Genomic DNA, 15502 nt, shown 5'->3' with positions numbered 1-15502 from the left:
TTTTTCAAAAACATATAAATGTTGTAATGTTTGTGTGTGTGTGTGTGTGTGTGTGTGTGTGTGTGTGTGTGTGTGTGTACCATTTAATACTTCAGTTTTGATAATTTTGGCGTGCAGGCTGTATTCAATCAGCCCTCCAGAATTAATCTATTGGAGGCCTATCTTGTTTTAAGCTATTTTATACTTATTTTCAGTATAAAAGGGCCTGAGACCTTTTAATCTCTGTGCATTCATTCCTGGAATGAAGAACCCACAACCCCAAAAGCGCTCCTTAAACTGAAGAGCTTAATTTCATCCTTTCTGCATTTATTGGGCAGTGCTTCTAGACCAGAAACCCTTCCCCAGGCCCACTACCTACCACAGGCTACTGTAACCACAAAACTCATCTCTGTCACCAATTTATGGTTATTATGCATCCATATGCCTTTCCAACTAAACTAAAAGCTACCTCAGGGCAGGGCCATTTTCATCTTTTATCACTAGGCCCTAGCCATCCACATGGCCCCCAAGAAATGTCTGCAGACAGAGAGGAGGCAGTGAGAGAATGTCATCGTGCATTCCCGGGTGGCGCAGTGGTTGAGAGTCCGCCTGCCAATGCAGGGGACACGGGTTCAAGCTCTGGTCCGGGAAGATCCCACATGCCGCGTAGCAGCTAAGCCCCTGCACCACAACTACTGAGCCTGCTCTCCAGAGCCCGCGAGCCACAACTACTGAGCCCGCGTGCCTAGAGCCCGTGCTCCACAACAAGAGAAGCCACCGCAACGAGAAACCCGCGCACCACAGCCAGGAGTAGCCCCAGCTCGGTGCAACTAGAGAAAGCCCACGTGCAGCAACAAAGACCCAACTCAGCCAAAAATAAATAAATAAATAATTTTTTTTTTTTTAAATGGCATCGTACGGTCACCGTGAGATGCTCTTCATAGGTGATATGAACATAAGTGAAGCATAAGCTGAAAAGTCTCAGTGCATTTCAACTATGAAAGTTAAATGATTGTCCCAGCTATCTATTAAAAACATGATTGTCTTTTTCAGGTAAAACCCTGATCCATCAGTGGCTTTGTAACTTTTACCTTCTTGTGATGCCAAGGTTATGTGGATAAAAGGGGATGGTAAATAAAACATCCCACTGAGATGGACCCGTCCCCCTGTGGTGGTCTAGTGCATGACCCGGTTCAGAGGGTGCGCCCACTTTAGATGGAGAGCTGGAGGTGTATGGTGCTTGGGAAGGGAAGGACCTCGAAGTCACTGAGTCCAGGTCCATGCACACAGACTAACCCCAGCTCCTGGATCACTGCTCTTTCAAAGCACTGGTCTGTTCTGCCTCCCTTACAGAAATGTTTTAGGACACAAGAGGGAATGTCTAAAAAAAAGTGTTTTTTAATTAATTAGAAAAAATTATTTGATATACGTACATTTATCGTATATACAAAATAGTCCTTATTGTTTGCTTACGTAAGAACATTATATAATGTTTGAAATACTGAGTGATGTTATTAGCATAGCAAACGTTATTAGACTTTTTAATCTCATTTTGTTTTATTAAAAGATGAAATGGAAGCTATAGGATATTTTTTCTCTAGGTATAGTTTTGTTTTGTTTTTTTCTCTCAAAAGCATCCCATTCTCGAAAGGAACTATTTTTCATCTTCCCATCTATACTGACTCTCTTTGACAGTGATACAGTGATCATGGTGGAATATATGTAATTTTGAATCCTTTGGAAGCAAACAAGTGGATTACAGCCCTTTTTTTACCCTTCTATCTGTCCATACTTCTAGGTCCAAGGGGCCAGAAATATTCAGAAATAAGGAATATTGTATACTCAAATTAACCTATGAAAGGTATGAATTTAGCTTTTACCAGTTTTCTAGAACTTCTAAGACATGTAGCTAGTAAAACAATAAAGTTCTGCCTTTCTTTTATTTTTATCTTGAACTCATTTAATACTCATCCTTGGCTTTTTCTCATAAATATCTAAGACCCCTGTAATTTGAGTTGAAAACATTAAGTCAAATGAAAAAAAAAATCAGATTTCCCATAGCTGGGCATCATGGAAAATGGAACTATCAGTATCAAAACCAAAAAGTCAGTTAATTATCAACTCGATTTGTGAGCATCTTATAAGCTCAATTCACACATAGGACTAACTGTTAAATCAAAGCTTTCTTAGTTATAAAATTTTATAAAATTAATCGTTACCATTTATTGAGGCCAGGAAGTAATCTATTTTACATACATCCTCTTATTTCATCCCCACAACAGGGCTGTACTAACATTTACATTTTAAAGATGCAAAAGCTAAAACTCAACACATTTAGAGAAGTTGTACCACTTTAAGGCAGCAGTAGTAAGAATGGGGACGGATTCTTGACTGAATTGAAGTCTAATCATTTCGAAAGAGTGTTTCGTAGGTTTCCTTTTATATGTTGACTGTTTCAATTAAATATGTCTACAGCTTGACCCTATTAAGAGCTCTATACATGTGGACAAACAATATGGTGATTGATCTACTTCCATGTTGCTGGAGTTATTTCTATCATCCACCAGTCGCCATGGAAGTGAAACAGTGAAAGCTCAAAGGACAGATTGGGCCTCACACTAAAAGTCTGCCTTAAAGTTTAATCAGAAAACTTGGTTGTAAAGATATCAAAGCTCTATATTTGAAGGCATCTATAAATGTGCATGTTCAAGGTGATAACTTCAGTTTGAGCCAAAGGTTACTGGCCTACACTCATTTACCTGACAGGTGGGTGGTTGAAGTCTGAATATTCAAACCAGGGGGTTATTCTAATCCACTTCATTAGCGGGAGGGAGGCTGCCGGTGGATAGTGGAATCCTGTTTATTTTAGCAAAGTGGCGGATCTGGTACCATGATTCACTTTCAGCTTCCATATGCTGTAGTGTGAAAGGCGTGTTTTATTGTGACTTCAAAATCATGTCGGAGAAATGCTGAACGAGTAAATCAGTATTTTTACTCAGCATTTAGTGTTATAATACCCTTGAAAGTAGGGAGGCTACATCCCATTCCCGTAACATCTCCTTTGTATTATCCTAAGGAGCCCTGTCTTCCAGGGGTTTTGCACAGCCCTGTGACACATTCTTTTCAATATTCTGAATGGCTCATTCCTTCCAGGCTAGATTGATTTTTAGAATATCCTATTGTCATAAAGTGCCAAAAGGGCCAGTAAAGTTCAAATAATGGCTCACAGATGCCAGACCAGGTTAATAAGGTCAATAATCTGGCTCATAAATCATGTCAGAATGTAATTTCAAAGGAACATCATGTTCAAAGATTCTTTCCATTTTTAACAAATGCTAGTTTATTCAACATAATAAATGTTTGTTGGGTGGTCATCACCAGGCTGTACTCTAGGCCCTGGTGCATAGCCTGCCGTGCCCTACCATGTCAGTCTGAAAGAACTGTGAGTCACAAAGTCGCCATAAAATACTAAAATCCTTGAAAGTCATTCTCTTCAGACTCTAAGACGAGTTCACGGGACTGGGCTGGAGGAGAGAGAGAGCGTAAGATCCTTCCCGTCAGACCCCAAGGCCTTTCCAGAAAGTGACGTGAGCTGATTCATAGTTATTCTTTGCCGCACCCCAGCGCTCTGCTCAGCCGCCCTGCAAGCTCCCCATCCCAGCCTCTAAGGCTGTGTGTAGACTACCCCTCCATCCCGCTCTTCCTCGTCTGAGTCAACCTTGGGCTTTGTGTGGCTCCTGTGAGGTGCCCCAGTCAAAACAGAGCTGCTTTTCCAGTTGCATTTATAGATCTCTAGGCTATTCTTTTTTTTTTTTTTTTTGCGGTACACGGGCCTCTCACTCTTGTGGCCTCTCCCGTTGCGGAGCACAGGCTTCGGACGCGCAGGCTCAGCGGCCATGGCTCACGGGCCCAGCCGCTCCGCGGCATGTGGGATCCTCCCGGACCGGGGCACGAACCCGTGTCCCCTGCATCGGCAGGCGGACTCTCAACCACTGCGCCACCAGGGAAGCCCCTCTGGGCTATTCTTTAATGCCTTCAAGATGTTATGTGTGCTTACTGTATGCCATGAGCTATTATATGTGCTTGGGCTGGAGAAGTAAAGAGAACAGACATGATCCCTGTTCTTAAGGAACTTATATTCTAGTAGCAGCAATGGGAATTCAGAAAGTCAACACAGTGAATAAGTAAGTTGCATAGTTTGTTAGAAGGTGATGAATTTTGCCCCAAGTTTGGGGCAAAGACACGAAGGAGAAGAGAGGGAAGCTGTGTGGCTGTCTGGGGAACAGCAAAGGCAGAGGCTGCTGGATGAGGTGACCTGGCATGTTGACAGGACAGCAAGGAGGCCCAGGTGGCCAGAGAGGGGAGCAGGAGTTTGTAAGTAGATGGGAAGCCAAGTTGGCCATCAGTTGATCGTCATGATGACCTTGTCCTTTACTGGAAGTGGAAAGAGGAGGTGAAAGAGAATTTTGAGCAGAGGCACAACGTGGCCCGACTTATGTGTTGAAAGCATCATTTTGTCATCTCACATATAACATCCTATAGTTAGTTGCATATAAGTCTATCTCTTCCTATCAGATGGCCTTGCTGCAAGAGAGGAAACCATACAAAATTAATGTCCATATCTTGAGTGACTGACCCAGGGTTCACCAAATATTCACCACGTTCCTCAAACTGCAGCCTTCTTGATGCTCATACTGCAAAGGCTGTGGATGGGTGCAGAAACTGGGCCTTCTCCAGGTTTGGCCTGCTTCCACTCACATCCAATTTCCTGTGCATTATATGAAATGCCGAACGTAAAACTTCTGGCCCAGAAGAGTCCCTCTAAAAGTGTTGGTTTCTCCCCATGGCCAAACACAAAGTAGTCTTATCAAGTGTTTCCTTCCTCAAAGAAACAAAATAAGCAAGAAATAGGAAAGTATACACCTGTACACAGAATACTGGCAAAGAAGTACAGGAACCGAAAGATTTTAAAACCACTTTCATATCCAGCAGAACTGAAGTGAGCCTTGTGTGCATTCATGATCCTAGGAAATGCCTGCTTACTGCAGGAAATTAAGAATTGTATGACAGTTTATTAAAATAAAGCTTGAACAGTGGTAGATACACTAAAAAAGCAGTCAGCTTTTCGAGAAGCAACTTGCCATTTCTTTTGACCTGGCCCGTCTATTTAATGTTGCACTGCCTTTTATGTCTTAAAAGTTCTCATTTGTGCTATATTATAATTATAAATACACCATCTGCTCACTCCTGCCAGAGGCTGATGAGTTTGGAACATTGGTTATTGGTGCACTTTTACATCAGGTAGATGTGAAGGTCAAGGGGATGGAGAACTCTGGATGGTGGTGGGATGGACACAGAGACACACAGGGCTCAAAGGAGGCAGCAATCCCCCAATAAACACCTGCTTCTTGATTACTGAATGCAAAAAGTTATACAGAGAGCTGGTGTGACATCACTCCAGTTGGTTGAATTAGGAAAGAAGTTGTTGCTGGTAGCACCTGTAAAGAGAAAAGTCACTAAAAAACTTGGAAACCACAAAATTGGTGAGATGTCTTTAGTGTAGAATGTATACACTATGCTGCATTTAGAGGAGAAGTCATGTCATCTTGTATACGTTGTCTGGCATATCTGTGGGAAACTGGCAGCTTATTTGTCTTTAAGGTAGGTTTCAGAAGATTACCTGTGGGAAATCCTTTCTCCATGCTCTGCTTTAAAATCTTATCCATTTTCTCTTTCCAGTAGAAATATATTTAATCTGGTTTCAATAACTGAAACATTTCTCGTTGTGGGGAGGGTGTGTACGTGTTTTACTATAACATTTCTTCTGAGTAAAAGTTTGGGGGTATTAAAGTTATACTAAGTGAGCCCCTTGCTGAAGTAAAAGTTTTACAGAGTGTATTTTTGCCAAGGCTCATGTTGTTTTGGAAAGAGTTGCCATCAAAAAAATCTCTCTTAAAGATAAATTTATATGACAGTCATATCATTGTTTTAGTTTTTCTTCTCTATTTTCTTTCCACTTGGTAGACCATAGAAATGGTCACGTGAAATACTTTTGAGAATATATATTGATGATGACCCTAATCATACTTTTATTAAAGGGATGTCAGAGGGAAGGAAAAACCAGTACCCAGCGTGCAAAAGTCTGCACTACCCTGTTTATACTAGTGACTTAGGGGTCCTGGGCAATGGACCACTACCACCCCCTTCTCCTTCTGCCTGCCTGCCTGCAGTGACAGGGTTGATGTTGTTTGCAAGGTATTTCTCCCTCTCTCTCTCTTTCTCTCTCTCTCTCTCCATCCCTCCCTCTTGATCCTCCATAATTTGGGGGCCCTCATGCAAAGAGAAGGCAATAAGGGTGGCCCCCATTATTATCTCAAACATTATAGCTCTTATTTAATTGAGATGTTCTCATCCGAGGAAGAAATTCTTTTCAAGTGTCTTCATTTTGCAATTACTTAAGTTTAATTTGCTCTGGGTACCACCTTTCAGTGTTAGTGTAACTTCCCCACCAGGTAAACCCAGCCTTCCTTTCCTCACTTCATCCCAGTGGTGATGCCTTCAGGGATGGTGTGTAAACTGTGCACAGAAGCTGTCTCTTCATTTTACGTTTCATATGAGTTTTCACCCCAAGCAGCACTCCTCAAAGGAATTGCTAGACAAGGCACTTGATTTTATTTGGCTATTTCCAAAATCAAATCTTTCTCACAGAACCAGGATTTTCTATCTTGGGAATTATTTAGAGAGTGGCCTTTCTTCTGAGGACAATTTCAAAAGAGAAGTTACTGAGATTTGGGGAGCCATGATAGTAGTGTTCAAGCAAATTGATTTCATCCCAGAGAGTCAAGGGCACAAAACTTACTTTGGGGGTGTAGATTCATTTTACTCTCATTGTATTGTATTACAGGCACACTTCAGATGATACCGAAATGAGACTTTGGCATTTTGGAGTTGGTGGTTTCTTCTTGTTTCCAAGTTGTGAGAGTAGATGGCTCTGTCCATCTTCCTGTGCAAGCCTAGAACCCTGTGCCAACTTACCCTAGGAAGTTCAACACATTCTCAGACATTTTAATCAGCAGCGCGTAGCTGATATTACAAAATCGTGTTACCAGATCGTTCTGGCTTAGCAATGGATTTCTTCAAAGATGTCATCTTAAAGCCATGTCCTCTTTTTTTCGTTTGTATTCAGAAGTTATTCAGGCTTTTAACTCACTGAAAGAATGTTCTCTGGTCATCGCTATTATTTTCTCGCCACTTACTCCTATCTGCATTTGCATTCCTTCGAACACCAGTCAGACTCCTTCCCACCAAATCCACTCTCCATTCCCATGTTTGGGCTCTTCTGTGGCGCTGGCCCTGATGCCTCTGCCTTCCTTTGAAACGTACTCTCCAGCTCTGCCTCTGTGACACCGTTTGTGCCCAGGAGCACCATTCCTGGCGGTGACCTCAGTCCCTACAACCAGGGTGACCTACAAAAGGGAGAAACCGGGAGATGAGTGATGCCAGGAAAATGAAAAGTGATGAACACAGTCTGCTGGGGGAGCAGACTGCTGATCCCAAGTCATTAGGCTCCCATCTGGGAGGCCACAGAACACAGGCTCCAGCTTCCCATTCCTGACATTGCTGGCCCGGCTGCCCAGCATTCTGGGCAGATATTCCTCCTGACCCAGAGTTAGGGGCCTCACTGACAATTCCAGGAAACTTGGCAGGTCTAAATGCGTCTTCACAAGGACTGCTTGTAAACCATGGGTCTGCTCTATAAAACGTGGTTGTGCTCGGTGACAGTGCTAACTCATGATCCAAAGTCACGATTCCTTAGAGAGTTCAGGCTGTCAAGTCCCTTGTTAACTGGCTGTAAGCATTGGGTTTTTGTTTTGGTCTTTTGTGCTGCCAAATCGAGAGTGAGGCTTAAATAAGTTTCCAAGTTTGAAGAATTTTTCCCCCTTGTCACCCTTATGCTGTCTCTACCCTCTTTACAGAAGATACAACCTGAAAAGGTCAGGAAACAGCTATGCTGAGTCTTCAGGCCTAATGCCATGTTCTGGTCCAAGAGAGCCATATTTTGGGGGCTGGAACTTCCCAATAAAAAAACAAAACAAAACAAACAATGTAATTGTGAGCCAGATATTATTCTGTAACAACAAAAATATAGCAATTTTAGATCTCCAAAATAATGTCAAGATAATGTGCACCGGTCTGCCTACTGGAAACCCTTTAATCAGAGCATCTACTTGACAGTGTTCTGCTTCCTTGTCAGTTTCACATAGATGGGTTCCCCACTTCGGAGGGGTGGGAAGGACATATAAAGTAGTCCTTTGGTTTGAGACTGATTCAAAGAGCTGGGAATGACAGCCCCAGTAGGAATTGTCCTGGTCAGTAGCCCGTACTGTGTGATCCAGGACAGTATTGGGGCTCCATCTTATCCAAATGTTTCCAAAAAATCTTGTATCATCATGTATCTCTTATTTATCATTATCAGTAAAAAAATTTTCAATGCTCGTCACTTGTACACACACATTTCCAAATAGTAGGATGTAATAGTCATTAGTTTAAGAAAAAGTTAAGTTTTAGAACTTTAACATTGGATTTACAGTTTTATTTATAGTTCTAACATATGTTTAAGGTAGAATTGAGCTTCCATGACAGTAAAGTAGATGAAATTCTATGTGTGTTGAAATGTGCTTATATTATCTTTAATCCAATGACCTAGGTCATAATAAACCATCCTATGAATCATGCATCTGTCTTGAAATGTATCCTTAAGAGTTGCTAAATGAAATTACATAATGGAACAAAACATAAACACAAGAGTGGAGATAAGCTCCCAAAAGATTACTCTTTGTTCAACTGATGCTACAAATAGATTTTTCTGTTTAGCCAAGGACCATTCTTAGGTACTTATTATTCTGTAGACTATTGGAATGGAGTATAATACCCCCAGATTATTTATTAAAAACTGCAGAAGGGCTTACCTAACTGTGCGATCCAGGAAGGTAGCCACTAGATACATTTGACAGTTTAAATTCAAATTAATTCAAATTAAATGTGTGTTAAAATCCAGTGCGTGTGTCTAGGGCCCATGTGTCTAGTGGCTACCATATTGGACAGTACAGATATAGAACATTTCCAACATAGACGATACCCATCTTAAAATGCATATACAGTTTTATTGTTTATGTTTTTCTTTTTTACTTGTAGAAAAGTTACTGGCAACATTTCACCAAGATCCTACCGTATTTTAAAAGGTTTTTGAATTGGTTGCTATAGCCTGTCAAAATACCTGGAAATAGTTTGGCAGTTCTCAAAACTTTTATAGACTTGGGGGCCATTTAACAATCCTTATGAATAATATTCAGCAGAGTTAGCACTTCTCCAGTTGGAAGTTCCAACGTGTTAAAGGGAAAATAAATTATTTGCAAAATTTATTCAAGGTTTCCCTAGGATCCATGTTATTCTAATACTTAAAAACTAGAATACTACATGATGCTTTTTAAATTTATATTAGGGTACTTTAGTATTTATTTTATTGAAAACTATGCTACCAGGGAATAGGATCTTTGATGTCACATAGGGTTATTAATATTATATATCCAAGACATACCAAAAAGTATTTGTCCTGTTGTCAGCAGGGAACCCTCCTTAGACCCTCTGGGGTTCTTTCTCCTCCTCATGTGCCTGTGGGAAAGATTTCCAGAAATTCCTGTTGGAGGCTTTTCTGTCACTTGACAGCTGGGTTCTGCACAGTGGAATGTTGCTCAGGCCCCAGGAGAGCTTCCTAAGAAAAGTGAAGAGAGACAGTCCCTATCTGCACCTTAGCAGTAGTTCTCAGACCGGCAGCATCTTCCGGGAGATTGTTAGCAATGCAGGCCCTCAGGCTCACTTCAGAGCCCTGAATCAGAATCTCTTCTAGATCAGAGGCTTGCAAACTTTAAACAAGCATCATCATCACCTTGAGAACATGATAAAACACAGATCCCTGGGCCCCTCCCCCAGAGTTCCCCACTCAGTAAATGTGGGGTGATGCCGTTGCTACTTCTTATGCTGACTGATGGAACGGGGACCACACTTGGAAAACCACTGCTCTAGGGATGACTTGTTCTTATATTCGATTGTACATTAGAATCACCTGGTGAGCTTCCCCAAAGCCTGATGTTTGGGTCCCCCCTCCAGAGATCCTGAATTAAGTGGCTAGTGGATACAGCCTGGGTACTGAGATTTTTTTCAAAAGTTCCCCTGGCAATTATAACATGCAGCCAGATTTGAGAAGCCCAGGCTATACATTTCATGCTCAGAACTTCTACTGGGAGGGAAGCACAATTAGATGTAAGCAGCTCCCCCCACCATGACTCTGGATGATATTAGACTATATCTCTGGGGTCCAGGTGAGCACACCAGCTCTGCAGAGCTTCTCCACCATGGAAACCCTCACGCCAAAGCCTCGGGACCAGTTTTATTAACCATTCCTTCACTGATTCCACAAACATTCGTGGTATCTCTGCTATGAATCCTTCTTGTTCTCGTTGCTGGAGGCGCATTACTGCACAAAATCATGGAGCTTACATTTTACTTCCACTCCTACTGTTGGACTCAAAATAATTGCTTTGTGATGCTAAAGAAAAACCAGAACTGGATAGTAGCTAAAGCAGTAAATACCGTTTCGATTCAGAAAAGAATTTAAGTATTGCACTAGGGGAAGACAGACCTCAGTATATAACTGGGCTCAATTTTGAAAACAACAAGGAAAAGGAGGAATGTTTAGCCAAGGAGTAGGTTGGAGGTCAGTGGGTGGAAAATCACTAAGAGGAAATGTTGGGGCTTGGGGGGAGATTCTGGCTAAATAGACCTAACAGGATTCTTGCTGAAGACAGGCCAGAGTGATGCGACATTGCCTGGGAGATGGTGGAGAATGAGGAACTGGAACAGGTATGGAGGGTGACCAGACACTGAGAGTGGAGGATTCTTGCTAAAACTGGGCAGTGTAGAGCCATATTGAGAAGGGAGTTCAGAGGAGCCTGACTAGAGTTTGGTCAAGGAGAGAAACTTTGTCAGTGGATTGATAAATACATACATATACACACCCACATATGCAAATATGTGAAATATATACATCATATATGAATGCACACACACATATATATATATACCCACATATGCAAATATGTGAAATATATACATCATATATGAATAAATACACACACACACCATCTCCCACAGAATGTCTTTCAACAGACTCTCTTCCTATCTAGGATACTCTTAATAGAGGATTTTGATATTGGTCGACTAACTCCCTCAGATCTTCACATGAACCTGACATCCAGATAAAATTTGGAACGCTGTGTGTGCGATGGTCTGTTTTTTGCCAATTGCAGTTCCAAAGCGAGTGGAGAGGCAACATTGAAACTCTTAATGGAGAGCATCTGTTCGGTCTGTCTCTCTCCCCCTTCCCTCCATCTCACCCACGTCCTCCTCCCTACCTAATTCCCACTCCTAATTTCAGAACCTGCTCTCCCCAGTTTCTCTTTTTCTGTGTACACAGTCCTACCCCCTTTTCACACCAGCCTGCTCTCAAAAAACTTTTCTGCTCCTCCGGGAAAGCCTGGAAGATCCCAGAGCTCCTGCCCAGAAGTGGTTGACAATGTAGTGTTTTCATTCGAATGCAAATATATCTCTGGATCAGATTCAAGGAAAGTGCTTTCCCCTCCAACTGTCTCTCCAGCTCCACCCCAGCCCTTGTTGTCTTTTCTGTTCTTGAAAATCGACCAGAGGCAACTGGCTTTTAATTTGAAGACACAACTGCAGGGGGCTCTTAAAAGCGAGCGGGAGAGAGAGAGAGAGAGAGATAGAGAGAGAGAGAGATGCTGAAAGATTTGGAGCCCAGCGTTAAAATCTAGAAAAGGGAGGGTTTTTTAGTCTTTTACAACTGCTCTGCTTCCTCTGGAAATGCTTTTTCTTTTAAAGCCTGAAAGCCCAAGCATATTTATTCCGACTTCATATTTTCCCCTCCTTTTAACTTATCCACAAAGAAGAACCAACGGGAAAATGGCAACAGAATAAACTCCACGAAGTATGCTTATTTCTTACGTTCTCCAGATAAGTAGGCAACTTGGCCAGTTTCAGAGGTAGAAACTGTATCCAATGAAATGCCCGTGCGAGTGGGGGAGGGGGGGGGAGGATAGGCTGGACGCCTGAATTTCTCGTTAAAACTAACAGATCGGGATTGCCTGCAAGTAGATCCCGATGGCCCCGCTGGCTGGCCTTTTCAAAGCGTTCGGAGACTATTGCGATGCCTCTGCTCTTCCAGAAACCTCTGAGATTTGTGAGCAGCATACGTGTCCCACTTGTCAGACGGGATCCCCATCCCCTGGTCAGCCGCCCCTTGCTCTCCGGTTTTTGTTTGTTTGTTTGTTTTTCTCTTTCGGTCGGACAGGAGCCGCTCCCAAGCGGCCGGAGGGGCGCGTGCGTCTCCATACCCCACGCGGTTCTGCTTCTCGGGGGCCCCGGCGCGCCCGCGCCGCCCGGGATCGCCGGGGCCGGGCGGCGCGCGCGGGGGGTTCCCTCTGCTTGCCGCTGGCTAAGAGCGCGTGTTCTCTGCTCTCCCGCGCACAGGGCACCACGAGCCGCGCGGGGCACCTGGCGGGGCCCGAGCCCGCGCCGCCGCCGCCGCCGCCGCCGCCGCCGCTGCGGGAGCCGTTCGCGCCCAGCCTGGGCAGCGCCTTCCACCTGCCCGACGCGCCGCCCGCCGCCGCCGCCGCCGCGCTCTACTACTCGAGCTCCACGCTGCCCGCGCCCCCGCGCGGGGGCTCCCCGCTGGCCGCGCCCCAGGGCGGCTCGCCCACCAAGCTGCAGCGCGGAGGCTCGGCCCCCGAGGGCGCCTCCTACGCCGCGCCGCGCGGCTCCTCGCCCAAGCAGTCGCCCAGCCGCCTGGCCAAGTCCTACAGCACCAGCTCGCCCATCAACATCGTCGTGTCCTCGGCCGGCCTGTCCCCGATCCGCGTGACCTCGCCCCCCACCGTGCAGTCCACCCTCTCCTCCTCGCCCATCCACCAGCTGAGCTCCACCATCGGCACGTACGCCACCCTGTCGCCCACCAAGCGTCTGGTCCACGCGTCCGAGCCGTACGGCAAGCACACGCAGGAGCTGTATGCCACGGCCACCCTCCAGAGGCCGGGCAGCCTGGCAGGTAAAGGGCTCGCCGCCCGCCTCCCGCGGCTCGGCCCCGGGGGTGCCTGGGCGAGTGCTGGGGCCCCGGGCATGAGGCAGGCAGGCGGCTGGGCTGGAGCCAACTCAGGCTGGGCGTGTCCGTGGGCAGGTTTTCAGCATCCGCTGAAGGAAGGGAAGGCCAGGGTGTCCCTAGGTAGGCTGTGGTAGCATCTGAACTCAAAGCTATCGGTTGCTTCTGTTTGGAAGTAATGCAGTCTCCCAAACTCTTAGTGTTCTCTCTCTCTCTCTCACTCTCTCTGTCTCTGTGTCTCTCTCTCTCCCTCTCCCTCTGTACCCCTCTCCCCTTCTCCCTCTCCCTCTCTCTCCCTCCCATCCCCCGCCAATCTAAAGAGGAAGATATCCATCCTTATAGTCAAGTTTAATAAAGAATCACATAGGGCTTCCCTGGTGGCGCAGTGGCTGAGAGTCCCCCTGCCGATGCAGGGGACACGGGTTCGTACCCCGGTCCGGGAAGATCCCACATGCCGCGGAGCGGCTGGGCCCGTGAGCCATGGCCGCTGAGCCTGCGCGTCCGGAGCCTGTGCTCTGCAACGGGAGAGGCCACAACAGTGAGAGGCCCGCGTACCGCAAAAAAAAAAAAAAAAAAAAAAAAAAAAAAAAAAAATCACATAGACCTGTTGATCGTATCCAGACAGAGTGCAGAGAATAAAAATAACACTGTTTCTGTGATCACCCAGGTAGTTATCTACATTCAGTTGTAGAAAAAAGTAAGGAGTTTTCCCAAAGCAGATATTCACCTTACAAAGATTTAAGTAGTAATGAAAAATTAACCCATGACTAATTGCCTTGAATTTTTACTACTTTGTGATGGCTCGAATTTATTATATTTTGTCTAAGTGTAGTCACTGGGAAAAGGAAAGGTCACTCCCATACATGTCATTGAAATTACATAGATTCCAGCAATGGGGAAAAAGTAACCAGTGATGAAGTCCCTTGAGTTTGTTGCCTGCTTGTTAAAGGGACGGGGGAGCTGGGCTGGACTGGGGTTTTGGGATGAAGCCTGCTTTTCTCTGCCAGTTCAGAGGAGGTGACACTTCTGTGGTCGTTATGCCCATCAAAAACCGGGCTGAACTGGCGAGTGTCTGCTGGTAGCACCATATGTTCAGCTTAAACAAGACACTATGATTGAACAACTAAAGTTGTGTCTCCTAAAGCATCTGACAACTAACCCGGATTTACTGTCTTTTTTTTTTTTCCTCTTTTGAAGGTATTTGGTAATTGTGTCACTCTAGTAACATGCTGCACTCATATGTTTCCCTTCTTGACATAAATGGATGACTGTGAAGATAAATAAGATTAAATAAAAAGAACTTGGAAGCATGCGAGAGGCATGTCCAAGGGCCTTTTCAATTCAACACAGTAATTGCTGGTGTGGACTGGCCTGGCATAGCAGGACGCAGGCTGCAATCCCGCTGCCCCCCAAATCTGTTAAGAATACTTATTCTCTCACTCACTCCTTCTCTCTCTGTAATAGAATTTTGGAAGTGACACTCACTGATGCCAACCTAGTGCCAGTATCCAAATACCTATTATGTAGGGACTCAGGAGTGGCAATCTAGTTGGAAGACAGGGCTAGGGAGACCTGTGTGGAATCTTCTTTTATATAAGTTTGGAAACTTTGTTTTAGAAGTGTGTAAAATAAGTTACTAGGTCGTGGCAAGGAGTGGGAACCTGGGGGAGCTTGTGGAAGACTCAAGCCCCAGGACCCACTTCCCAGCCACCAGAGAGAAGAGGCAGCTCAGCCCCAGAGAGGCCCAGGTGACTTGCTAAAGGCCATTTCATCCCCTGCACAGACCTGGGGAAAGAAACCAGGAGTCTTAGCTTGCAGCTCTTTATCTCAGTGATCATACTTGCTAAACTTGGGCATGTTCCACTCTATCACTTTAGTAAAAATAGGGAGTGTGGGTCTGGTGGCGGGGGGATGTGAATGGGGCGGGGAGAGAGCCTGACAGCTCCTTATGTCACTGAATGTAGGAAGAGGCTTTAAAAGTAAATGTGTTGTGAAGATCGCTTATACTCTAATATCTGGAGTGAATGTTTCTGAGGATATGATGCGTGTGTGTGTGCGTGTGTGTGTGTGTGTGTGTGTGTGTCTGTCTGTCTGTTTGTGGGTAGGAAGGCTTTGCCCAGAATTAAGAGAACTTCAGTTGTTCAACACAATCCCATGTGCCTTCACTTCCCTCCTCATTTCCATCCATTCCTCAAATTCTCTGACACGATTTCATTTTTGCTCCCTGGTGGGAAAAGAATTCGTTGTGCCATTGAAGATTCTTGATTTATGAGCTACAGCGAGCACTTTTCATGT

General features: G+C 44.7%; 1 protein-coding gene across 3 annotated transcripts in view; it reads left to right on the top strand.

The window, feature by feature from the left end:
• The window catches only part of CTNND2 (catenin delta 2), a 434854-nt gene that overhangs the window by 18642 nt on the left and 400710 nt on the right, over positions 1-15502 (top strand). The window contains exon 4 of one of the 3 annotated variants that reach the window (XM_065874255.1): positions 12583-13156. The exons of the other annotated variants lie outside the window; for them this stretch is intronic. Within the exon in view, the coding sequence (XP_065730327.1) occupies positions 12583-13156 (574 nt within the window). The remainder of the gene's footprint in view (positions 1-12582; positions 13157-15502) is intronic. 3 annotated transcript variants of the gene reach the window in all.

The sequence above is a fragment of the Phocoena phocoena genome, chromosome 3 (assembly GCF_963924675.1).
Source record: "Phocoena phocoena chromosome 3, mPhoPho1.1, whole genome shotgun sequence".
NCBI classification, from domain to species: domain Eukaryota; kingdom Metazoa; phylum Chordata; class Mammalia; order Artiodactyla; family Phocoenidae; genus Phocoena; species Phocoena phocoena.
This window is presented reverse-complemented; position numbering and strand designations above follow the sequence as displayed.